At 37.0% G+C, this 27627-nt stretch overlaps 1 protein-coding gene and 1 long non-coding RNA gene across 2 annotated transcripts in view; one reads left to right on the forward strand and one right to left on the reverse strand.

Moving 5' to 3' along the window:
• LOC138743010 (uncharacterized) overlaps nt 1-27627 on the reverse strand; it is a 64171-nt gene that overhangs the window by 26762 nt on the left and 9782 nt on the right. The window lies entirely within an intron of this gene.
• On the forward strand, nt 11541-25715 carry rbp1.1 (retinol binding protein 1, cellular, tandem duplicate 1). Its single transcript, XM_069896660.1, has 4 exons — nt 11541-11666; nt 12268-12446; nt 21249-21350; nt 25040-25715. Exons 1-4 carry the CDS (start codon nt 11594-11596, stop codon nt 25091-25093), a joined length of 408 nt encoding a protein of 135 aa, XP_069752761.1. The 5' UTR covers nt 11541-11593; the 3' UTR covers nt 25094-25715.

Genomic DNA, 27627 nt, shown 5'->3' on the forward strand with positions numbered 1-27627 from the left:
CAAAGTCCATTATGATAGGCTCATCGAGAAGGTTAGGGCATATGGCAGCCATGCAGGCTTGGTTGAGTTGGACATAACTACTATTGTGAGCTGACTGGATTGAAGATCAGTTTCTGTGCAGTTATTTTTACTATCATTTTATGTTTTACTCACAACTGAATCATGAAACATTGATGTTCCTAGCTGGCGTTCATGTTTCTGAAAATATTTTGCTTGATAAGATTTCAGATTTCAGATTTATTGTCAGACAACATATATGACATCACATATAACACTGAGATTCCTTTTTCCTGTGGACGAGGCAGAATTTCCCCTTACTGATAGTGCAGAAAGAAACTGTACACAAAGTACACATGCAAACAAATAAAGAAATGTACAAACTGACTGTGCAATAAAGAGGGGGGAAAAAAGTGCAAAAGTAAGAGTCCTTAAATAGGTCTCTGTTTGAGTTTGTTAAGGAGGTAAGGTGAGTGGTGTTGATTTTTAGATGTTTCACATCTAAATGAGAAACCTTGAAGAATTTGGAGGATTGGCTATGATTTTTAAAAGGAAGAAGGAAAAGTACATCAATTAATTTTTAAAAACTTAAATCAGTGACATTTATTTTTTGTTGAATATTTATGCAAAGATGTTGATAATGAAGTACCATAAAATTGACAGGGAATAAAATGGAACAACAGAAGTGGCAAAGAAGGAAAGATTAAAACAAATTTTTCTAACTAAGGCCTACCCTACATCAACTCTTGACTTGGGCAGGCGAAGGAGTGAACTCCAGAAGGGCAGGTTCTGATATTTTAGCATCCATGAGGCCCATGTATTGCACAGAGTATAAAAGTATTTGTTTTTCAATCGTTTGCTATTTTGGAGTTTGGAAATCAGACAGGAAGTTATGATGGGCTTTGAGAGGACATGTAAATGCATGGTGAGAGACCAGGAAGATGATTTCAGGGGTGCAGAGGAGATATTTCTGACTGGAGAGAGAATCAGCCAGATGATATATGAAATTAAAAGGGTTGTTCTGAGGATATAAGTGGCAAGTGCACACATTGCAAACGCTATTGTGAGTGTATCTTGGGGCTAATACAAAAGTCTATCATTCCTACCAGTTTGGAAAAGAAGCTTGAGTGCTTTGATGCATCATACTTCTCCAGAATGAAGTTGTTCTTAGATTGGAAGTTGCATATCTAGATTTTCAAAAGTCAACGACTTCCTTTGAACTTTCTGCTTGCTTCCAAAAGTAGGGTTAAAAGGCCTTCCACTCATCAAAAACTAGTTGCTGCTGAGACTTCCATTCACTAATCTATTTCGAGTTATTGGTCCAGGGCAGGCTTGTGGAGTTAAGTAGAAAGTTACCCACATTTTTTTGGATGATGGCACAAACTGTCTTGTCCGAATGGACCACTTCATCTTGCTCAATTATCCAACACTGAATAGATTAATCCTGGCACCTTTTGACCTTTCTAGTTCAGTGATGCATTGCTTGTATTTTCTGTGGGAATCTTAACAGTTGCAGGAACTCCATTAAACTCAGAAGATTACAGGGTCAGTGTGACTTCTGTGGAGTGGGATCCGAAAGAGTGCAGTTTGCCACAGTGTATTATGGCCAGAATCCTCTCCACTGCCTTGCAAAGATTCTTTCAGAAGAACTGAGAATTAAAAAATTCCCAAGTGAATCCAGTCATTAGTCCTCTAAAGATTCCTGGCTCAATGTAATACAAGTGGTTTTTCTGTTGCCCCTAGTCACAAGGCAATCGGTGATTTCATGTACAAAATGCTTTCCTGGTATAAATGATGGAAGATAGGTTCTAATAGCTTATTCACTTTATTTACAACCCGCAAGACAAACATCGGTGGATCCATTATTCTTCCTTTGCCGTTTTTGTTGAAAAAGTTAACATGCTTCTGAAAATCTGGAGAAAGATATCCATAGATCAAGCACACCCCATAAATTAAATAACCAATTTAAAACATCTTGCTAAATTCTTCTTTAACTGATCTCTGAGGAAGCAGAAAATTTTCTGACACATAGAGAACAGCATGATATATCAGCTCCCGAAAAACCTTGGTGAATACATTAACCACATATGTTGGTCTTTGTTTTCATTTCTTTCAGTACTGCATTGGATCTCGTCTTATAATAGAATCTATCAAAGCACTTTCTGCTTATCTGTCTTAAACAGGTTGGCTTCCAGATAAACATTTTTTTAATCTCACACATTTGACACATTCATGGTTGGTTAAATTTTGTGTTTACCTCCCTGTAGTTGTACCAAAGTTAAAATTATTCAGTGGAACAGATGTTTTGAGAATGTTTTACATTTTTAATCTGTGGAAAGGTTAACACCTTGAAGAAATTATTGAAAAGTTTGGTCAGGTTTGCATTAGCCATGGGATTGTAGATCTATAGAGATTGATTGAAGAATCTGATATCCTCATAAATGCATGGTGAGGGAGTGGGTACTGGACGATAGAAGTGTTACTCTCATGCACAGAGCTTTGTGTAGAGAAAATTATGTCAAATATCTACTCCTGGTAAATGTTATTGACTATATTGAACAGTATTTTTACTACATTAAGGGAGTAGAATATTAACTAAAGCTTCTTCCAGCTACTAAAATTCCAGAGCAATGTGACTGTCAATGCTAAATGATGAAAAAGATAATTATCATAAAATAATTTTGTGAGGTCAACAAATACATTGTAATTCATGATTTTAAAAAAACAGCTGCTTATAAAATGATGATGCATTTTGATTCTCATTTCTTTTCTATTTTCACCTGGAGAACCAATTAAAATTCATTGAGTCCAATTAGTGGGTCTTTTCTTAACATCGATGAGACAACTGAAGAGAAAAAATAGCAATGGAGAAAATTTTAATTTAACCAGTTCTTATCTAAATTCTAAACTCTGACCAGTGTAAGGTAAAACATCATGAGATGGGAATGTGTAGGGAGTTACCCTGTACAGGGCAGTAACAAGAAGGGGAGGTGTCCTTGTACTCCTGTTAGGTAAAACATCATGAGATGGGACCGGAGAAGGAGTCACCCAGTACTAAGGAGTAACAGAATGCATCCTTGTACTTACAAGATAAGAGAGACATTGATGGATTGAGAGGCAGGAAGCTAGCAGGGAAAGGATAGCAACAGTTTTAGTCATTGGACAAGTAATGATATGATGATGTTCTAAGCATGTATCCAAGGGTATAAAAAATCACCATTTTGCTGATAACGGCAGAATGCATTCTCCGACTAACTTTGTTAGTCGCAAGTGTTACAATCCGGTAATAAAGAACAAAGAACCCTGATTTCGACTCAGCCTGGTGTTTGTCTCACTCATTCATGAACAAAGCAGACCTAACACCAGCTATGGATAATATAAAACTAATTGCAACAAGGATTTGACCATGAGATTCAGATATATGTTGTCTTTCATATGTTACATTGTACAATTTTCTATTTGTGTACAAATATAAGTACTCTGCATTCATGAGAACATCCAAATGCAAAATGATTTATGATTAAAAATTCAATTTATTATCACAGTAATTAAAAAAGTGTTATCTTACATGAAATTTCTTTTTGCCAGTTCCAAGGCAGCAGAAATTGTCTAAGCGCCTCTTACATTTCTTACAGTCAGACTTAGTCAGACTTACCAAGGAGCACCCATTCGAATTCTTGAAGACTACTGCCTAGGGGGAGTCATATGATGGAGTAGTAGCCAGTAGGAGAATACTAGCCCTCTCCAGAAAAGAAGAAGAAAAGTGAAGAAAAAGCAAAGCCCCAGATACACGAAACACAACAAATAAAAAAATAAAGGTGAGGAGAAAATGGCACCTAAGAAAGAAAAACCAAAAGCAATGGGAAGAAAAGAGGAAGGAAAGATGCTGGAAGAGAAAGGTGAAGGCTTTACCTGCACGAAAAAGCAGGGACCTGCCGTGGAAAGAGGAGCCCGCTCCCCGAGGTTAGTGGAGACCCCGCAGGGTCACGACCCACCAACTGCGGGACTGCAAAAATGGCTCACTGAGCCAAACAGAGGTGCGCAACTGCGCACGACAAGGAGAACACCAACGGGAGGGGGAACCAGCTGTGGAGTTTCACTCCACAGCATGAAGAGCTGAGAGATGCCCGACAGCAGGGCTCCCAGCTGGAAGATAAAGAAAGCAATGGGAAAAGGAGGGGTGAGAAAGAAAAAAGGAAGCAAGAGACCCAACAGATAACCAGCCCAGAAGAAGAGGACCAACATCAAAAAACCATGAAAAAAAAACCCAACAAACTGAGACACACAGCTCAACAAGAAAGTCAGAAGAGACACAGATACAAGGAAGAGAAATAGAAGACACAAACCCAAGAGCAGACACAGAAGAAGAAGAAGAACACCAAGCTCTGCACAGAGGAATAGGAGGTAAAATGAATGGACAGTACATAGATTTTTAAAAAATTCAAGAACAAATGAAAACATTAAAAGAATGGTTGACAATAGAATTTAGTGAAATGAAAAGAAAAATGAAAAGTACAGAAGAAAAAGTGAGTAGAATAGAGCTGGTCATAACAGATGTATGGAAAGGATTAGAAAATGTGGAAGAACGTGTAATGGCAGTAGAAATGGAAATGAATGACTTAAGAAGAAAATTGGAAGAAAGTGACAAAAAAGTTAAAGAAACACAGGAGTTGTTAGCTCAGAAGATGAATATAATGGAAAACTATAGTAGGCAAAACAATATCAAGATAGTGGGCTTTAAGGGAGATGAAGAAGGCACAAATATGAAAGAATTTATAAAAGAATGGATCCCAAAAGTCCTGGGAATGCTAGAAATGCAGGAAGGAATGGAAATAGAAAGGGCACACAGAACATTAGCCCTGAAACCACAGTCACAACAAAAACCAAGATCCGTTTTAGTAAAATTTCTGAGATACACGACTAGAGAAAATATATTGGAGAAGACAATGAATAAAATTAGAGAAGACAAAAAAACCATTGGAATACAAAGGTCAAAAAAAAATTTTCTACCCAGACATAAGTTTTAACTTTTTTCTTCATTGATCTTGAAGTATGGGAGGGTTAGAGGGGTGGGATTGTTTGGGTCTGCATGGTACAAGGTTGCAATTAATAATCTATTTTTTTTCTGTTTTGTTATGTGGTAGAGATTTGAAGCTGCAGCCTTGTGGGTGAAGAGGAAGCATGTCCCAGGGCATTCATCTATTTCTGTTTTACTTTAAAACACTATTTGAAAGATAGTAACATAATTTTGTGGAATGTGAATGAGATTAATGGACCCATAAAGTGAAGGAGGGTTTTTGCCCACGTCAGACAATTAAAGGCAGACGTGACATTTTTCCAAGAAACACATATCAAAAATGCAGATAAATGTTTAAATGGAGGGGGCAATATTATCACTCATCTTTCAAAGCTAAAATCAGGGGTTTCTCCATTTTAATCCAACCAAATGTGCCATGTATACTACATAATAGTATTAATGGATAAAATGGGGCACTACATCATTCTTACTGGGACATTATAGAATAAACTGGTTGTTTTTGTAAATATCTACGCTCCAAATGTGGATAAACCAACATTTTGTATGAAAAGATATTATTTTTTACTGGACTTATCCCAATGCTCACTAATTTTAGGTGGAGATTTTAATTGTTGTTTGAACTCAATCTTAGACCGTTCTTCTAATAGGAAAGTAAATCTCTCAAAATCAGCTTTAGCAATACAGTCTTTCTTATCTAATGTGGAAGTGTCAGAGAGGGATTACTCTTTTCTTCAACTATCCATAGAGCTTATACCAGGATAGATTATTTTAAATTGATTATCAATTAATTAATTTGGTTAAAGCATGTGAATATTCAGGTACAGTCATTTCAGATCATGCTCCTGTATCTTTAAGTTTGGAATTTCCAAATACTCTGAGTATCAAAAAACAGTGGCAGTTTAACACCGTATTATTTAAAAGTAAATAATTTTTGACTTTTTTAGAAAACCAGATTCAATTCTTCTTTAAGGTTAATTCTACCCCAGATGTTTCCAATTTAATGGTTTGGGATACTATGAAAGTCTATTTACATGGCCAAATTATTGATTATACAGCTAATAAAAAAAAATTTTAAAGCCAGAGAAAAAAGATTGGACTTGATCAATCGGATACATCTACAATTTGTCCGATATAGAGATCTGGAGTTATTTAGGAGAAAAACCAAATTAAAAACTAAACTTAATTTACTTTCCACCCACCTGATACAACAACAGGTATTAAGAAACCAAAAGCCAATTTTATATCCACAGAGAGAAGTCCAGTAAAGCATTTGGGCTTTGAACTAGACACAGTCTGATTCAGTTCAAAATGCATCAAATACATTTTTCTGAAGTTAAATTTGCTCGAATTTATACAGATAACAACCTACCCTGTGATAAATGTAAAATTTTTGACGCCTCTTTGATACATATGTTTGGGTCATGCCCTAAATTGCAAAAATATTGGACTGATATTTTAGAACTTTTTCAACCATTTTTGGGATTAATTTAGATCCATGTCCAGCAATTGCAATGATTGGTTTTTCCAGAGACATGAACATAAAACCATCTGCTAATCAATGACTGGTTTTAGCGTTCTCCACTTTACTAGCAAGAAGAGCAATATTGTTAAAATGGAAAGAGTAGATCCCCCCCCCCTCCCCCATTCATAGACAAGGACTATTAGACATTATATCCATTTTAAATTTGGAGAAAATTAGGCATAATGTCACGAAAATCAAGATTTCCCTGTGGTCCATTTATGGCTTGCTTGCATAATTGTACTAATTAGGTATGATGACGGTTGTAACTGGGTGTGCTTTGTTCGGATCTCCTGAGGTCATTGCTTGATGTTATCTCTACTTACAGTAATATGAATTACAACCTTGGTTGACATTGGGTTAGATTTTTTTATTCTTTTCCTTTTTTTCTCTTGCTTTACTGGTTATACAACTCTATGTATAAATACATGTTGGACTGGGATTGTCCAAATAATATTGTCACTGTAATATATGCTATTATCTTAAATGTATAACAGTCTCAATGCAATGGATTTATTATATAATTGTTTTCTTTTCTGGAAAAACTTAATAAAAATAACTTAAAAAGAAATACTTATTCAGACTTGCAGTCAGAGAAAGAGAAACAAGAGATTCCTCCCAGGATCATCAGGTGTCTGCAGATTCACCTCCAGCACTTCTGGAGCCCCCACAGCCACACAGAGTCCAGTCCAAACCCAAGCTCATGATCTGAACTCTCTGGCGCCTTCGGCACTCCATCGCATCCTAGTTCCAATACCTAGTACCTCTCCTACCAGTTTGAATCAGTCTCCAGCAGACCATAGCCAGGCACGAGTCTCCCGTGACATACCTGTGCTTGCTTTTGATATCTCAAGAAAGAACCTTGTTACCTTGTAAAGAGTAAATGCAGCCATCCTTTGAGGAGAATACATGCACAGTGACTGAGCCTAGATGCAATGTCATCATGGGAAGGTGGACAGCACAAACCCTGGCCAGAAAATTGCAACAAATAGTAGCTTAGTGTGCAGGATTGATCTCAATCCAGCTTCTGGCGTGAAATCTGAATCAGCAGTTTACTCTCCTGAGGAATGAAGGTCTCAGACTTTTCTTTAGCCAGTTTCTTTTATTCATTAAATGGGCCTATGGGAGATCCAACACCCCCTTGAGGGATCCAGGAGCTCTCTGAACGTACAATTACATTGGTCTGCGTACCTCGCTGCAATCTGATTTGACCAATCCAAAAAACAGTCTTCTCCCATGTGACAAGCATTACCCTATCAACATTAAGCTACACACTATTCATCTGCAAATTGCATCATATGTGAACCAATCATGTAACCATGTTCCCCTTTCCTCAGCCATTGTTCTTGTATGTCAGCTGAAGGGGGAAAGTCCAGGCTGGTGGAAACTTATTCACTGGGCAGAGATTTCCCAGTAACAAATGTCAAACCTTTATCACATTGCTCAGATTACATTCTTGATTATATTACATTGTTCAAGCTCTTAATTCAGCATGAGCAGTTCATCAGAGTTGTTGATAATATAGAATATTGCCAAATATTTCTTACGTTCGTAAATTCTTGAAACTATTTTAAATATAGTACTTTGTTAATTACAAAGAGGTAAGCCATTTAAAAGTATTTCAAATAAGTTAAAGCTATTTAAAAAAAAATATTATTTAATGCAAGTCTTGCTGTTATTCTCCACATCCTCATTTCTGTCTGAAATGAACAAGAAGCTGTCTGCCCCCTTGGGTCCTACCGAGCACAGGTTGTCACCCTTCTCCACCTATCACCTCTAGCCTGTTCTCCTATTCCACCTCCCCTTTTCCCTTCCCCTTTCTAGTTCTCCATAGGTATGAATGGCTGTTTTTGAGGTGATTCAAAGCTGATTGGAGATCCAACGATATTGTGTCTGCTGTGGAGCAATTGTGATGATGGGCGAATTGCTGTGGGTCCTGATCTTTGCTTAGGTACATGTTAATTCTGGCCATGACCAGCCTCACTCAGCATTCCGTCACAGTAGTACTGGGCTGTAGCACTAGATCACAGCAGGTTAAAAATAATTAAACTTCTGCTAACATTTACTCAGGAAAAAACCCAGCATAATTGTAAATATATTTTAGAGCTAAATGTTTAAACTTAACTATTTTTTTCATTATTTACATTTAGTTCTTTTGAAAAAAGTCTGCAGACATCATGATTGGAGTAAAAACACAGAAATGCTAGAGGAACTTAGCAGTCTCACAGCATTCAAGATTGAAAAAAGGCTCAGGCCTGAAATGTCGGTTATATATCTTTACCTCCTGTGGACTCAACAAGACCTGCTGTGCTCCTCCAGCATATCTCTCTTTTTCCATAGATACTGCTCTACTAGCTGAGTTCCTTCAACATTTTCTGTTGGTCTTTCATGTTCCAACATTTGCAGTTTTATTTGTTTTCCCTGCTTTCACATTTAATTCTTTAAAAAAAGGCTAACATTTCTTTGGCTTTCCTAATAACTTGTTTTTACATGCTAATTATCATGTCTAGGGCACATTAGTCTGTCTCTATAGTAGCATTTTGTAGTTATCAACAACATCCAACTGCCTTCGAATGAAAATAATGAGAGTTTTCGAGTGCATAGCATTGACCCTTCTACGTGTTCACAAAATGAAATCTTTTTCAGTTGAGCAGAGATATGTGGATTGACAATGAAGCTCTGAGCTTCATTGTGGGTGTCATCTCTCACTCCCACATCTTTTGTCAAACTTTCAGTCACAACTTTTCCTCTTTGTTCAGTCCCCTATATGGACGAAAACCGGCCTTTGGCTCCGATTCTTCAGCTACTGTTGCGAGTCCAATTGTGATTGTTTCCAACAATCTCTACTCCCCCAACTTCCTGCAAGTATTTAGCATAGATAACTTTGAATATCTTAAGGATTGCAACATTTGTAGTTTTAGGCTGGTTAGATACAATATTAACGTTAAGAGTAATAAGTTAGGATTCACTAAATAAGCACAACAGAAAGTATTTATTGATCAAACCAATTTTTAAAACTACAAATGATAGAGGGTGATCTGCATTAATTAATATTTTTGCAGAGAGGATCACCGATTTAAAAAAAAAACATGTATGGCTTTACCCACAGTGATGAAATTTCTGGGCCTGAGTCCCAGGCAGACAATGGAGACAATAGTGCAAAGTTTTTCAATTGACCAATAGCTAGATGGACAACTACTGGATGAGATACCATAATCTTCCTTGATCCAGATCAGCAAGCAAGATAAGAGGTCTATGAGGGCACTATCTGTGCCTTTTGGACATTGATCCTGAAATCCAGATTCAAATGCTTGGAGGAATTAATTGTTGAGAACCAAAGTAGATATAATGAGTAGGACCTCTCTGTCCCAGTGAAAGGAAGGAAGTCTCCAAAAGTGTGTGGATATGGTTGGAAATGTCTTTTTAAAACACCTTCCATGAGTGCATATGTTTTGAATGGAAATTCAAACAATACCATCTGTTTGTAAAACTTAATTAACCAAAAATAGATCTAGATCTTTAGCACTGATTGTTGTTTTTAAGTGAGATACATCAGATTAGTCTGAAAATATAATGTTTAACTGTTTCATTGAATCTTGTTGACTTTCTGAAATGGCCTAACAACAAATAAATAAAAACTCTAAAAATACAAATACTCCACAGCAGAAATCCCACCCTTGCAATGTTTGCATCTATTCTGTTTTCATATTAGATCATGTGATATGACCAATCCTATCTTGACATCCACTTCATTGAAAAAAAACTCGGAACAGGTAAGTCACTTCCATTCTTTCACCTGCATTAGTTATCATTCATGCACAATCCTACCAGAACACTGAATGCATCAATCCACAAATCACCAAGTAAAAGAGGCCATGAGATAATAGGAAAGGAAAAGATATCCATAAATGCAGAGAGCACATTTTTAAAAACTGATTTTTACAATCCAAGTCCCAATCAAAGTCCCCAAATATTCTGATGAATTTCTTGCCTCATTATCAATCTGTACCTCATAATTATTATTGCTATGTTCATGCAAATTGTCTTGTTGAAAATATTAAATGTAGAATTGATAGAATTTTAATGGTATTAAGGATCGTGGATGGATGAAGTTACTATGTAGACCGGCCGTGATCTAGTGAAAGACGACATGCTCAAGGGGTTGAATATGAGTGCTTCCTATTTCTGTGTTGCTCTGTCCATAGTAGGGGTTCTTTAGAGGAACAATGCATAAAGAATGCAGGTAAGATTTACTGAAATTATATTATGAATGAGCCATGAATCATTATGAGAATCAAGAAATATTGACAATGTATTCTGTCAGATCAACAATATCAAAATATATATTACATTTTTAAATGACAAAGATTGTTTTTATGTATTAAACAAAGCAAAACTTGTTTCCATAATATTTCCATAATTTGCATACTTCACTTAGATAAAGCTCATCAGATAAAGTATGAAAATTTGGCCACATTTTTGTAATTTACTAATTTACAATCTGGGCTCAATTTCAAGTTTCTTCAGTTTGTAATCAAAACTGTCAAAAATTAACATGTAAATTGAATGAAATTTATTTAAATCAGACTTGTTGATAGTGAGATAGGAGAGCCTGCCATCCCCAAAGGAACCATCTGAACTTGGCTCTCTCCTCTTCTCTTTTTAGTGTGGTTGCACTGCATTTCTATGGTTTGGGGAGCCATCTGGAACTTTTGGCTAAATAGCATGGTCAACATTCTACTTTCAAGGGGACTAAAAAAGGTTATCAAAGCAGAAACTAAACCTGTTCTAATATACTGAAGACTGTAATAAGCAGTTATTTAATTAAACACTATTTATTTCAGCTAAAGAGATTTTCTTTTAGCCTGACCTGAACATTCATTGCAGCATTTTACAAATAATCGGATGAAACGGCTCACATTGTTTGACAGGCTAATAAAGGTCAGTGGACGACAGGCACTGCAAGTTTTTTTGACTCAGTGAAAACAGACGCGCAGAGTGAAGTCCAGCTCAGTTTGGTCTGTTTCTGAAGACTGAGAATGCCAATTGATTACAGCGGATACTGGAAAATGGTGACCAATGAGAACTTTGAAGAGTATTTGAAAGCACTAGGTAAAACTTAGAGCAATGTAAGCCAGAAATTAATAGTTTTGTACTCAGTAGTCAAAATTGATCCTTTAAGAATTAATAATATAGTTCATTTTAAAATAATTGTAGCGTTCCAATGTTATGCAGCCCTCGAGAGTGTGCCTGTATTTTTAAACAAATGTCAATTTAATTAAAGTTTACTTTTTAAAAGAATACTGCTGTTGATAATTATTAAAAGTTTTGTTAAATAACTGAAAAAGTACTTAATTGCTTGTAATACTTTTAAAATAACATGCAGAAGTAGTGAAAGTAAGATGGTAATTAATTTAAGGATTCCATAAAATTAAATTTATAGCTTAATACAGAACTTGGCTTCTAGTATTTATCTTGTGACTGAGTAGTTTTCAGGTCCGTGATTTCCATATACTGCTAGCTAGATACAGTATAAAGTCACCCGATACAATTGCCTTGTCTAAGTAAAAAAAATACATGTGCATGTGAGAATAATCATTGAGAATTAATGACTTATTTTCATTTTCACCGTGCACAATCTGCAGAGTTGAAACTCAGTGTTGTCCTGGTTCAGTACAAATGGCCTTTTGTTTTCTGTTTTCCTTTGCTACAGATGTAAACATTGCTTTGAGAAAAATTGCAGTCCTGCTGAAAGCAGACAAAGACATTACTCAGAAGGGCGACCACATGGTCATTAAAACAATCAGTAGCCTCCGTAATTATGTCATGGAATTCGATATTGGCAAGGAGTTTCCTGAGGACTTGTCTGGAATAGATGATCGCAAATGTATGGTGAGCATTCATTCAGTCACATGGTCTAAGAGGATTTCATTAAGCTCTCGTCAGATTAGATTTACATTTTATTTTTGTGAATAAACATGATAAATGTTGCCAGAATTAGACCAATTAGTATTGTGGGTCAATGGCATTTTGTTTGTATCTCTGGAGATAAAGGGCAATCCAAAAGTTATATAAACATAAGAGAGCCCCTTTGGCCCATCTGATCCATGATAGCTCCCACAGGAGCAATCCCATTAATCTCATTCTCTCTTCTTATTTCAGAGCACTTGTTGTCATTTGCACATGCACTTCAACAACCCTTTGATTCTTCTTACCAAAAACCTGCAGCATAGAGTTATTTACAGCAAGAAATGCTTTTTGGTATACAGGAGGGAACCAGAGCACCTGACATAATCCAAAGCGGTCATAGAGAGATTGTGCAAATTCTACACCACTCTCGGGAGCTGTCTACTCACAGGTCAATCCCCATGTACATAATCACATGAGGGGATTCACTGAGGGGAAAAAAAAGAGAAATATCTGGAAGAAAAACATGAGGGAAGAATAAATGTGTGCAAAGAAAAAAAGTATATTTTTAGCCCAAAGCACATGAGATATTGTGGCTTTTATCAAGAAGCCATTAAAATTTGGTCAGAACTGGCTTATATGCAACAAGAAAAGGACAAATTTAAAAAAAAATGATGATTAAAGATGCCTTTTACTTCAATGGAAAAAGAAGATATACGGAGAGCTAAACATTCAGTGATGATTGTTTCGGTAAAGAATCTAAGATCAGAAAGGATTCAATCTGGAAGCCTTGGCAGAGGTACGAAGTGGCGGTTTATGTAACTTTCAAAATTAGAGGGGCATACAGGCTGGAGTCATTGGTAATTGTAATCTTCACATTGATTGGGATGTGCTTAGTAGTTTATGTCAGAGAGGTGGCATATGTTCAGCATAATTTCTTGTAAAATCAGGTCATGCAAGCAAAAGGCAAAGTTGGATTTACCAGTGAATATTGAGTAAAATACTATTTAAAATTGTTAATGAAGCAAAAACATTTATCTAAGAGCAACATGATCAGGTGTTATATTGCATTCGAAAAATGCAACAGCTGCAAATATGAGTTTTAGGCAGAGCTGACTTGAATCAGATGAGATTAAGGTGGAAAACATTGTTGATGAGTAATGTGATGGAAGGGTTGTTCAAAAAAGTTTATGTAGTACACAGACTCAAATTAGAACCTTGAAGAGCAGAACCTTTCCGTGCACAGGAGTACTCACAGATAGCTTAAATCTAAATTTAAAAGCATATAAACATGAGGGAAAAACTGATTATAATATTGTAATGAAAATATGAAAATAAACAGATGTGAGACATGTTGAATAAATTGGCATTAGCATTTACAAATTAAGAATGGGATATCATACTGGACCTCAAAAAAGCTGATGTTGAATCAGTGATAGGAACAGAACTGACTAATGTAATCAAGTCAGAGTAATGAGGGATCTGGAGTCAAAGGATAATGAGTTCCCAAGGCCAGTTACCCACCCTCCCAGAATTTTAAAGGAAGTAGGGTTGAACGTTGCAGATGTCTAACTTTAATCCACTTAATGTTTTCACAATTCAGTAAACATGCCTTTGGAGTGGAAAATTGCTTAAGTCTCTATGCTATTTAAAAAGATGAGAGAGGGTAACAAAGGAATTATAGATCTGCTAGCATAACATCTGTTGTTGGAAAAATAAGGGAGTGTATAATTAAGGATAAATATCATCTGATCATAAATACATTATGGATTCATGAAGCGTAAGTCAAATTTACAGAGAATTTTTTGAAGATGTAACCAAGGTCATGACAAGGGTATATGTAATGGTTTTGTTTTCATGGACTTCTAGAAGGAATTCAATGACGTGAATAAAGACTCAAATAAATTGGAAGCATTCAGAATTAAGGGCAAATTATTGACCTTATTAGGAAATTGGCTAAGCTCAGGAAGTAGAAAATAGACGAAAAGAGATGTTACTCAGGTTGGAACTGAGTTATTACCCCCCCCCCCACCTCCCCTTAGTAATAATTCAGATTACAGATTAAAGGACAAAGTTTGCTGAAGATGCAAAGTTAGAAATTATTGAAAGAAGCTGGAAGCATAATAATGTAAAGGTATAAGAAATGAATGGACAAAACTTTAGAGAATGGATTTTAACTTTTAGGTTCACTCACCCACATAAAAATATAGATCAGATTACAATCTAACCTGTGAAAAATTAAATCAGTACCCACCCAAAGAAAGATGGGGAACAAGCCACAAAGTTATGAAAAATATCATGAAAAAATATGCTAATAACTCAAAAAAAGACAAATGAATAGGAAATTACAATATAAGGCATTGTGTCATAGAAAGGAAACAATGAAGGGAGAAGAGAGAAAGAAAGTTTGGGAGCTGTAACGGCAGTGCTGCTACAGGTGCAGATCCGAGAGAGAATGGAGACTCAGAGTTACTCTACAGGGTCCTACTGCTCAAACCTGATGCTGACACCTCTGTATAGGCTTTAATTGGACTATTGGAGGCGCCAACAGTTTCTTTTAACCGTGCAACCTCTGTGCCCAAGATGCACTGGGCAGTGTACCACGATGGATTGCAGACTCCAGAGAAGCAGTGGACTGGCATGGGGCACCAGAAATAGGGAGAACATCCCCCATTGTGAAGGGGAAGCTTGGGCGATGAAGATGAAGGTGACCACGGCAGCAGATCAGTGAGGGGCTCAGTGGCTGAAAGACCCACAAAGGCAGCATACTCCTTGTGACTTGCGGTCGAGCGACTCACACAGTCTCTGAACCAACACCAATCTGCGGAGTGTTGGAGACTAGCTCGTGGGAATTAGGTATCGGAACTGGGATTTGAGAGTGTGCTGAGGGCAAGAAGTGCTCCAGAAGGGTCTCGGTGCTGAAAGATTCCTGATTGATTCAGAGATTTGGTTCTGGAGCTCAGGTTGCCAATGGATCGAACAGGAATCAAGACTGTAGAGACTGCATTTGCTTTGGAGCCAAATCCACAGACACTTGTCTCTGAAGAGACTCCCTTTTGCTTCTCTTCCCCTTATTGATAGGGTCACTGGGCATGCTTATTGCGATTCTTTGTTTGCCATACAGAAGGCAAAAGTTGAAGTATACCATGTATATTTCATTTTTGTTGTATTATGTGACAATGAAAGGAACCTTGAACCTTGATTTACTACACTGGTACCTAGACTCCTGGAGTTAAAGTATGAGGTTACATCAAGCAGTGATTTATTCCTTGAAATTTAGAAGGTTGAGATCAAAGTATGCAATGTATTAAGGGAAATTTATGGGATAGAGAGAGTCCTGACAAAGATTCCTGGATCCAGAACATTAACTGTTTATCCTTCCACAACAGTTTCTTGGTTTGTTGAGTGTTTTCAGCATTTTTCTGTATTTTCTTTTCTCTTTTTGTTTCAGATTTCTGGGACTTTTCATAACATACAAATGGCACTGTGATTTCAGACAAGGGCATGTGCCCAGTTATGCGCTTATATCCAAAATAAATCTGCATGTGGGTCAGTCCACTATTATTTGGATTGAACTGAATTGCTTACAGAGATACAGTGAGAAATCACTGGCAGCTCGCAGAAAGTTGCCTGGCACTAGCGCCAGTCTGGATGCACAAACTAAAATTCACAGTTAACGGTAGCAAGGTTAATTTTAACAAAGGCAGCGTATCACTTTAACATTAACAACAGGGAAATCAAATTTAAAGTTTTTTTTTAAAGTATTTTCTCAGTAGGAATCCAGCAAAGTCTGTGGGCCAGTGAACTAGTTGCATGTTGCTGACTACTTCACTAGCAAAGTGCTTGGAATGCTGTCAATATTTTATTTGCTCAATCCAAAATATTAATTTAGATTTTCATCTTTATGTACTCTTTTAACACCAGGATATGTATTAATGCATGCCAATCTCATGCTTTGGGACTGGAATTTGAGTATTGAGTTTCAGTCATTCCATTTGCAAACTGTTTCAAGAAACATTGGAACTCTCAAAGTTTAATGAGGAATTTGCATACCATTTTCTTGATATAAAATTATTTCTTCATCTTTATTTTTTGTTGATAACTAATTTAAAATTGAATTTATCCCCTCAAATTTTTCAGCTATCCTCATCCAGATTTTTGCCCTGCAGATTTTGGTCTTCGATGTTACATTTCTTGCATTGTCCTGTTAATCGAAAAACTTTCAGAAATGTTGAATACAAAGTTATTTTGAGCTGAAGGGTGGAGAATCTCTATCAGCACATAATATCTTTCTGGCATTCCGGTGCAGTTCAGAGGTGGTGTCTTTAGTATCTGAAACCATGAGTTTGTAGCATGTGCGGACGAAACCACGGGATTCATTTTGGTGTCACCCCCTCTGATGATGTCACCCGGTGCAGACCACATCCCCCCCCTAGAGATGCCAGTGACACATTGTGCACAGAAGACATCCCCTAAATAACCATGACTCCATCACAGAATATCCCATCCCTTTACTCCACCTGCATTAATTACTATTTACATTGCTTTTCCTTTCGTATTATCAGATAATCCATTTAATTTACAAATTTTGAACTATTTTAAGATCTAAACTTTCTCTAAGAAAGGATATAAACAAGAAGTCTAAGGCTGCTGGAAAAGTCATCAAGGATCTCCCAGTGGCGGGGGGAGTCACGTGATGGAGTAGTGGCCGGACGGTGAACTCCAGCCCTCTCCAGAAAAGTCGGGAAAAACAAGAGAAAACACAAAGGCACAGAAATAAAAGTTACAGAAAAGTGAGTATAAAGGTGGAAAGAAGATGGCGACAAAAAAAGAAAAATCGAAAGCAACGGTAAGAAGAGAGGAAGAGAAGACAAAGGAGGAAAAAGGTGAAGGCCTTACCTGTCCGAAGAGGCCCGCTGTGGAGAGAGAAACCCGCTCCCTCAGGTCGGTAAATAATGGACTACAAAAATGGCTCGCAGAGCCGAGTAAAAGTGCGCAACCGCGCATGCGCGATACTTCGCGCATGCGCGATGCGAATGAAAAAAAACACACCGACGGGAGGGGGGCAACGACAGCTGCAGAACACCTGCAGCAAGAAGAGACCACAGAAGACAATAGAAACAAGAAAGAAGAGAAGGAAAGGGCACCAAAGAAACAACAGATGGCCAACCCAGAGGAAGAAGAAGAGGAAGAGTATGGTGAAATAGAAGAAGAAAAGAAAGGCAAGGTAAAGGATATACTTGCTCTTATTAAAGGATACATGGAGTCATTTAAAGAATGGCAAACACAGGAATTTAAGGATTTAAGAAAAAGAATAAACAACACAGAATAGAAAATAAATAAAATGGAGATGACCTTAACAGAAATGGGAAAGAAAATGGACAAGATGGAAGAGCGGGCAGTAGCAGCAGAAATGGAGGTAGAAGACTTAAAAAAGAAATTGGAGAAATCTAATAAAAAAACTAAAGAGACACAAGAACTACTAGCTCAAAAAATAGATACAATGGAAAACCATAACAGAAGAAATAACATAAAGATAGTGGGCCTTAAGGAAGATGAAGAAGGCAAGAATATGAGGGAGTTTATAAAAGAGTGGATCCCTAAGACCCTAGGATGTCCAGAACTACAGCAAGAATTGGAAATAGAAAGGGCACATAGAGTATTGGCCTCTAAACCACAACCACAACAAAAACCAAGATCTATTGTAGTAAAATTCCTAAGATATACTACAAGAGAAAAGGTACTGGAGAAGACAATGGAAAAAGTAAGAGAGGGCAACAAACCACTGGAGTATAAAGGGCAAAAAATCTTCATTTATCCAGATATAAGTTTTGAACTCCTAAAGAAGAGAAAAGAGTTCAATACAGCAAAGGCGATTTTATGGAAGAAAGGGTATAAATTTATACTAAAGCATCCAGCGGTATTGAAAATATTTATTCCAGGACAACAAAACAGACTATTCTCGGATCCAGAAGAAGCACGAAAATTTGCAGAACAATTACAAAAATAGACTGAGGGAGGAAGAGGGGTAATGAGAGTTAAAATGATCACGATTGATATGTACGTGGGTAAAGACAAAAATAGACTGAGGGATGAAGACGGGTAATGAGAGTAAAAATGATCACGATTGATATGTATGCGGGTAAAGAGGTATAAGAGGGAATAGAGACAATGAGCATACATGAATGTATCTGTACTTAGAGGAAAATATAGATAGTATAGACAAGAATTAATAAGGGAAGGTAATGGAATAGAGAGAATAAGGAGGGAATTAAAAGAGTGACCTTTGTGACATATGAAAAGTGAAATCTTTTCTGGGGGAGGCGGGGTGGGGGGAAATAGCGGTCATTGCAAAATCAGTTGACGCTTGCGAGTGGATTCGCAAATCCAAATGGAGAGGGGAGATGTGGTTGTCCGACAAGGGATAAAGGACAACTCAGGAGGTGAAGGGGAGATTGGGGATAAATAAGATAGAAATAGGAGAATAAGGAAAATGTTGGATGTTGTAGGAATGTTGTCTTATAAAGAGTTGAAAATAAGAAAACAGAAATGGAAAAGGAGGAAAGGTAATGATGGAAAAGGAGGAAAGGTAATGATGGAAAAACGGAAAGAGAAGATAAACAAAATATAAAAGGGCTACGCTGAACTATATGTCTTTAAATATTAATGGAATACATAACCAAATTAAAAGGAAGAAACTACCAAATTTAAATGAATAAATGTATTCCATTAGAAAAAATAACATATTGGTTAAGAAATAATATTGAAATATTCGAACAAGTATAGGAGCCTTACATTAAATACAATAGCGAAAACCTACCGGGGACAAACATTACCTAAGTTGATGGAAGGAGAAGGAAAGAAAAGACTCAGTAGAATTTCTGGTGTAATTTTGTTGAATGACAACATTGTCTGACTGGCTTAATGCAACCTAGATTGTATACCTAAAATGGATGAGAGGGGGGGGTGGGGGGGTGGTTTGGGAGGAAAGGGGGGGGAGAAAAAGTCACTGTATATGTGTGAAAAAGAAATAGTGTATATCATGGCTAATGTGATTTATGGTGTGAAAAATAAAAAAATTTAAAAAAAAAAAGGATCTCCCAGTGGCCAGCCACTTAATTTCTAATTCCCACTCATGCACTGACATGTCTGTCCATGGCCTAATATACTGCCAGTTTGAGGCCACATGTAAACTGGAGGTAGAACACCTTGTATTTCATTTTGGTAGTCTTCAACCAAGTGGTATCAATATAACCATATAACCATATAACCATTTTAGAGCGGAAAGAGGCCATGTCAGCCTTTCGAGTCTGCAACGGTTCACTGGAACAAATCCACATAACCTCCAATTTCTAATAGCCCACTACCTCCCCCCACTTTCCCTTATCTTTCTGGACATATTCCTTCTCTTTTACTCTCTTACCCCTACCGCACCCTCTTACCTGCCTGCCACCTCTACCTTCTTTCCTCCAGCTCTCCTTTCCTTCATTCATCTTTCTCAGCCCTCTGGCCTCCACCTCCCCTATTTAGTCCTTTCTATACTTCACCCTTCCTCCTATATCTGCCAGCCTGTGTTCCTCCCCACCCCCGACCCTACCATACTTTGGGGCACTTGCTCAGTTCTTGCCTTTCCTGATGACGAGTTTTCAGCCTGAAACACGGATTGTCTATTGCTTCCCTAATGCTGAGTTGCTCCAGCTTTTCCTTTGAATATTGCTAAGAAAACAAAAATCCCCCTCCCCCCCACCTCAGGAACTCTTAAAACAATCAAAAAGGACTTGAAAGTCTAGGTAGAAGCCAAATATCAAGGGATATAGAATTATTAAAGGCAGACTCTCACTAAAATAACCAGATTCTTGGCAGTATCTGTAATGAGAGAAACAAAGTTAACCTATCAGAATGATGACCCTCTGACAGATTATCTGCAACCACCAGTTTATAAAGAGCTTACCTTTGTTCATTGCATCAACCAAATGCATTTTTTGAAATGACTTGATAGATTACTTCTTACATGTTAAAGTTAAAGCATTCTAAGATTATATTCAATCCTTGAATTCGTCATGATATCTTTCAATTGTAAGCAAACATTTGAGTTAATTGTGTGCAAATCTGGAATAATTCATTGTAAAACATTTATTATCAACAGAAACTTCAATATTTACTTTTCTTGACAATTACTGCTCTATGACACAATATTTTCAAATACATTTTACAATGTACAGATGCAACAAAATCCTTACTTGCAATAGCTTGCAAAAAAAAAGTGTAAAAGGGAAGATAAAAATACATTCGCAGGTCATGCCAAAAAAATTGTTTCAATTATACAGACAGATCTTAGGTCATCCTGGAGTTATTTACAGTTAGAGCCTGATAGCTTTAATCTTTTTTTGTAAAGTATTTGACAAAATTTCAGAGAAAATTAAGAAAATACTGAAACTATTTAAAAATGACTACTGGCAAGAGAAAGAGTGTAAAGTAGCTCATTAATTTTTCAGGATCCATGCAATTTGCAACTTGTGTTTCTTTCATTGGAGCTCCATGATAACTTACTTGGCATTGTGAAAACGTTGCTTGATTATTAGCTGAAGTAAATGAGTGGGTATTTTAGCTGATTATGAAAGAGAAGTTCATGATTCTATAATAAGTGATATAAGTGATTGCAGATCTATTATTGGTGTTCTTGGAACAAATTAATCATGAAAAAACTGATTTTATTATGGTCAGCCATTAAATCATCTCAATGTGAAACCTGAGTTTTATTTTTATTCCATGTTTTTTCTGACATAGACTACGGTGACTTGGGATGGCGATAGACTTGTGTGCGTACAAAAAGGGGAGAAACGAGGTCGCGGCTGGACTCACTGGATAGTGGGTGATGAGCTACACCTGGTATGCAATTTATTGATATTGGCAGACATTGTATTTTCAAAGTGATTGCAATTTCACAATTTTAAATTTAACATATAGGATTTAAAATGACCTTATTAATATTCAGAGGTTCAGTAAAATGTTTTGAGGTGAAAATATTCTCAATAAAGCTCTTGCAGTTATTATTATGAGGAGTTTTAGTTATTTCCTCACATTGAATGCATGTAAATGCAGAAGAAAAAAACAAATTAAATGGAGTAACTGAAGACTTAAGGTATTCACTGATTCAAAGAAGCACAATGCAACTAGTTAGTGCAATATTTTGTGATTAACCAGCCAAGAGCAGTTCACCTAAAACAGCAATTGCTAGTATGCATTAACCTTTTTCTGAACTAATGGTATATCAGTTATGGATAAATCACTACTCTCTTTCCATTTGTGTAAAATGGTGATATATGATTCTGATAAGGTTTTATTTAGGATTCAAAACTCATGTTATCATTTTTGCTTGACCAAAGCGCACAATTTCTGCTAATCCAGGTTGTAGAAAAATAGTCTAACGGATATCTTGTAAAATTGATCAGAAACATTTTTAAAAATGAGTAATTATTTCTTTAAATTAAACTAGTTCACAAAGTAATGGGTTGTTTCCTCTTTATTCACGTGGATTGTTAATCTTGCCTTTTATGTTCAGAGATTAATTCACCGGCATTCTCAATTGCTGACCGTAAGGGCGAAAGAGTATCTTGTCTGCAAGCACTACATGTGATAAGTAAAGGCATATTTTTTCTAATCTCTCAGTTGGCTATGCAAAGACCAGAATTTAAGATGAATGCAAAATTATAAACCCATCCGCTAGTCATCATGGCAGTTTGTGCTGTAATAGTAATGCATTTCTATCTTCATATTTAATAAATCCAAAGGAAAATGAATTAGGCCTGACAGTAGTTAACCCAATGTCATTTGTAAACAAAACACAGAAACATTGGAGGAACTCAGCCAGTCTTGCAGTGTCCATAGGAGGTAAATATATACTAGATTATTAAAGATTCAGGCCTGAGCCCTTCCCCAAGGTGTGAGTGAGAATAGACGTGTCTGAATTAAAGGATGGGGGAATAAAGGGGGAAGCATGGGGTGGAGGAGTCAAGTCCAACAAACAAAAGGTGTTGATTGGAAATGGTAAGAGGAAAGAAGAGAATTAATTTTGGCTCTGTGAAAGGACACAGAGGGAACAGGAGAGAGTGAGTGCAAGCGCGAGAGAAAAGGAGACGGGGTGGGGGGGGAATGGTTTCAATGGAAACCGGAGATGTTGATGATGCCCAGACAGAAGATGAGTCTTGATGCTCCAATTTGCATGTGGTATTATTCTGGCAGTGCAAGCAACCATGGAGTAAACCTCTTCAATGACTTGATCTGGACCAACCACATCTATGCGATGACCAAGATGGAGAATCAATGCCTCTACTTCCTCAGGGGACTAAGGAAATTTGACATGACCCTAGCTCCAATCAACAACTTAGGTAGATGCACCATCAAGAATATCCTATCAGAAAGCATTACTACATGGCATGGGAGCTGCTTCACCCAAGACTGCATGAAATGGCAGAGAATTGAGAATGCAGCATAGATCATTGCACAAACCTTCCTTCTCTCCCTCATCTCCACCTCTCGATGCCTCAAAAAAAACAGCCAATATACAAAAGGACTCATCCCAATCCATCCATTCACTCTTCTCCCTCCTCCTGTCAGAAGAAGTTTCAAGGTTGTGTAATCACCTACTACTAAATTCAAAGGCAGTTTCTTTCCCACTACTAACAGGCTAAATAAACCTCACACTGGTAAAATAATATTACTCCATTCAAACTGATCTCTCATTAAAACCCTACTCTCTGTATTGTGTTTTACTCTGTTGTGTTTCTGTATGGATAGACTGGTTGGATTGCACACAAAACAAATCTTTTTACTGCACAGGCACATGTACAATAGGCATGAACTTGAACTTAAAACTAGGAAGCTCAACATAAAGTAGGAGATAGAACATCACTTGGGTGGCCCTCCATCAACCACCTGAAGTATTAATTCCCTCCATAACTGGCCTTTACTACATTCCAACTGATCTCTCTCTGTAACACTGATTTTTTGTACTGTGTCCTACTGCTCATTATACTATGCATGAGATGACCACTGTTTCACCCGCAAAACAATCTATCACTGCATTGTTGATGCATGTCATAATAAACAAAGTTGAACTGTTGATGCCATGTGCACTATTTTCAAAATGCACAGTAGTTATTTGCCATGAACGGTACCTCTCAAACCTGCAGCCAGTAGCACAAAGAATATGAAATGCCACAAGAGAATGGAAACACCACCATCTGCAGGTTATCTCAGAGGACCTTTTCCAGTTGCAACACACTAATGTTATCGTGATGAAAGCACATCAGCCCTCTGCTTCCTCAGGAGTTCACGGAGATTTGGTAGGACATCGGAAACATTTGCAAATTTCTAGAGCTGTGTAGTGGAAAATGTGCTGATTGGCTGCATCATGGCCTGATATTTTTCATGTAATATTTCATGTTCTGTACTATTACATGACAATAAATGAATCTTGAATTATTTTGAATTATTATGATTGAAGAAGAAAACAAATTCTCTGCATGATGTCTATATGAGGAGAATTCAGGATCCAGGATTATGCGAGAATTAAAAGCCATTGATGGTGGCAATAGGGCCAGATTAAGGCCAAGTGATTCCCTAAGTACAGCCCAACAATGATTCCTCCTCGACCCTTCCATTGGCTAACTGACAAGATATTAAGCGCTGATTCTGAAGTAATATATATGAGTGTTTTTTTTCATTTATTGTGGGGGGTGGGCCTTTCTGTGGGGCCCTAGTACAGCTGCACCATGGTAAATCCGGCACTGGAAAAAAACTCTGTGGTTCCCCTTCCCTTGGTGAACTCGCACGTGCTTATTTTGCTTAATGGTTAATGCAGGCCTGGGTGGCAGACTCTGATTTTGATCAGACAGTCCAACTGGTCATAGCTTTGTTCCCAGTTCTCTGGTTAATAAATCAATTACAATTGGACTCGCTTTTCTTTGGCAACCCAAGCTCCAAATCAAAATCTCCGATATGATCAGGAAGCCTTCAACACTTCTGGCTGTTCAGGAGGCCTTCTTGCCCTCAGTCCCCTCAGGTCCTAGTTCAGATACCTGGTTCCCATGAGTAAGTCTCCAGCAGCCTGTGTAGGTTCCCCAATTGCAAGTTGCCCACTGGGTTCCTCAGCCACTGAGTCCCTCACTGGTTCACCACCTATAGGGTTGTCTCCTCTACTTCTCCTTCTCAGAAGGGGGCATTCTCCCAGTTTCTGGGGCCCTGCACTAGTCTGCTGTGCCTTGGAGTCTGCAACCCCTTGTGGCTGCTGTCGAACACAGGCACAGATCCTATAGTAGCATGGTTTTAAAGAAAAAGTCCATCGGCTCCTCTAAAATGACTTTTAATGCCTTTACAGAGCCATCTGGATTAGAACCAGTTGGTTGAACCCTTTGGAGCAGCACTTTGTCTCCACTCCAGGGTCCACACCATCGGGAGCGCTGCTTTAGTAATATTCTAAATGGAAAGATCTTCCAAATATACTTCATAAATTCTCAAAGAAATCAATTACTGTAACTGTTTTATTTTCTCTGTTGCATTCTTTCATTCCATTGCAGGAATTGCGGGTTGAAGATGTGAAGAGTAAACAAGTCTTCAAGAAAGTGGAGTGAAGAACAGGATCAGAGGCAAAATGAAAGATATTGACAAAGCCTGAGAATTTCAGCAGTTTCTAAATCATTTCAATTGAAACAATAATCTTGTCACCTTTACAAATGTTACAATAAATGAGACATTGAGTACAACTCATTTAAATGATTTATTTTATTTTATAGTGTCTTATCCTATTGTATTTCTCTGATTGATGACATATCATCTTATACATTTGTCTCTAACTAATGGTTGACCAAATAGCATTCAGCTCAACCTGAAGTTGCAGCTCTATCACGGTGTTGTGTGGTTTTTTTAAATGTATTTTATCTTCTTTCTATATGTGGATCACTTCTTCTATCCTCTGTCACAGAAAGATTTTCGTTACTCATCCCCAGTAAATGTAGATCTTGAAATCATTGACTCGACTGCTTTATTGGGATAGATGATCTTCACTCTCTTGCTCCAATATAGTGGACTTTATCCTGAGAGCTGTACCTTCCCCAGTTTCTGAGTTGAACTCATGATATCTATATATTTATATATATAATTAGTCTGGATATTTCATGACCAGTGCTTTAAATGTTGAATTTATTGAAAGTTGTTACGCCATTTTAAGATAATAAAATAATTGTTCAAAATTTCTATTTTTTTTTGTAATTTCTAGGATTGAACCTTGATCCACTTGATTTCAATTGAATTGGATAATTTCATCCTTCTAGAAATACCTCTTCCAAGTCCTTTATTATATATTTTGTTGTGACCAGTGCTAACTATGTGTCATCTCACTTATGCAAATAATTCATCAGAAAACATTATGTTAATTGTTCTCTCAAAGAAAATATAGCAAGATTATGAATTGCCAAACACAGTCTATTGAAGCAACTCAGTGGATGATGCAGCGTCAGTGGGAGAGGAAGAATGGTTGATGTTTCAAGCCGAAACTCTTCATCAGAATTGGTTTTGGCTTGAAACATCAACTATTCTTTTTTTTTCCCCCTGATGCCACAAGACCTGATGAGATCCTCCAATAGATTTTGTTCTCCTTCAGATTCCAGAATCAGCCATCTCCTTGTGTCTCCACGTTATTTTATTGTATTATGAACAGTCATGAAAGGGACTGAGAAGAGAAGAAAGTGACCCAGTCATTGTTAGATAAATGACAGTAACAATCATTCAACATATCAACATTCTAAATTGTTATATTCCAATAAAGTAAAACTAGGGCAGAAACATGAGATGGCTTTTATTTTATTGGATTCACAATTGATATGCAAATATTCAGTAATGCAATGAAGCAAACTGGTTAAATATGAATGAAACTATTCTTGCCAACCATTAAAATCCAACATTGAACCTTTTGATGGAATGCAGGTGTCCCATTGTTGACAAGAGGAAGAAAACTAAATCTTCCCTGATGTACATGAATGATAGACCAAGTGCAGACTAATTAGAATCTAAAAGTGTGAATTGTTGGGGAACACTTTATTGCTTGGCTGAAATTACATATTGAAGTATTCTGTCTCCATTGGGAATTTTATATAATGATAATAACTAGAACATTGACATTCCATTCTTAAAAGAGATATCTATATTTATCTGTAGTCAATTATCATTCCCACTTGACAATTGCATTTGGAAACCAATAATCCATATTAAATGACTTGATTAAGTGTTTTGATGGATTTTGTCAAATTTGACAGGTTTGGAAGTCCACATCTGGCAAATAATTTCTTTGTGAAATTTTAATTTACTTCAATAGCCTGTTCAGAATTATAGCAAATAATTTATTATGCAGGGATTAAGGCAGAAATGAATACTCCTTGGAAATGTAATATAAAATGCAGTGAATTTTGTATAACTGAACTGTGGCATTCTTTGTCCTATCATTTATAAAGTTAGATACGGCAAGTAAATATGAAGCCTGCTTCTGCTTGTAATGTGGCTATGTCAATATTTTGCACTTTTGGCTATCAATGATCAAAGGGAAACTGCATTTCCACCATGTTTTTATACTTCCTATATTTTCACTGACTCCAAATGACATAGATAATTGGCAATGGAAACAGCCTCAGTTTCTTTAAGAATACCTGAGGTTGCTCCAGTAACCAGATATTATGTTCCATTTTGCAAATATTGTATTTTTTTCAATTTTGTGCATAGAATATTAAGTGATCCCACCTACAGAAATCTGCAAAATAGATTTTTACGGTCACCTCCTTTTGAAATGGTAATGAAAAGGGGCATTTTCAGTGACAACTAATTTACAAAGATAATAGAATAATATTTTTTATTACGAGGCAAATTATATAATAAATTGGAAGATTATGCCTCAGCTGGAATATTGTATTTTCTCTTAATCCTGACATTTAATCAAAAATATAAATATGCTGAAGATGTTCAGAGAAGGATTATTAGATTACTGGAATTGATGGTTTACAATACAGGTAAGATGGCCGTGCCAAGCCGATGAACCCTGGGAACCCCGGACACTGATTAACAATGTAAGTTTGGTCCAGAATGTGGAAAGATTCGCTAAGGTTGATCGACAAATTCA

This window comes from Narcine bancroftii, chromosome 9 (assembly GCF_036971445.1).
Source record: "Narcine bancroftii isolate sNarBan1 chromosome 9, sNarBan1.hap1, whole genome shotgun sequence".
NCBI lineage: Eukaryota > Metazoa > Chordata > Chondrichthyes > Torpediniformes > Narcinidae > Narcine > Narcine bancroftii.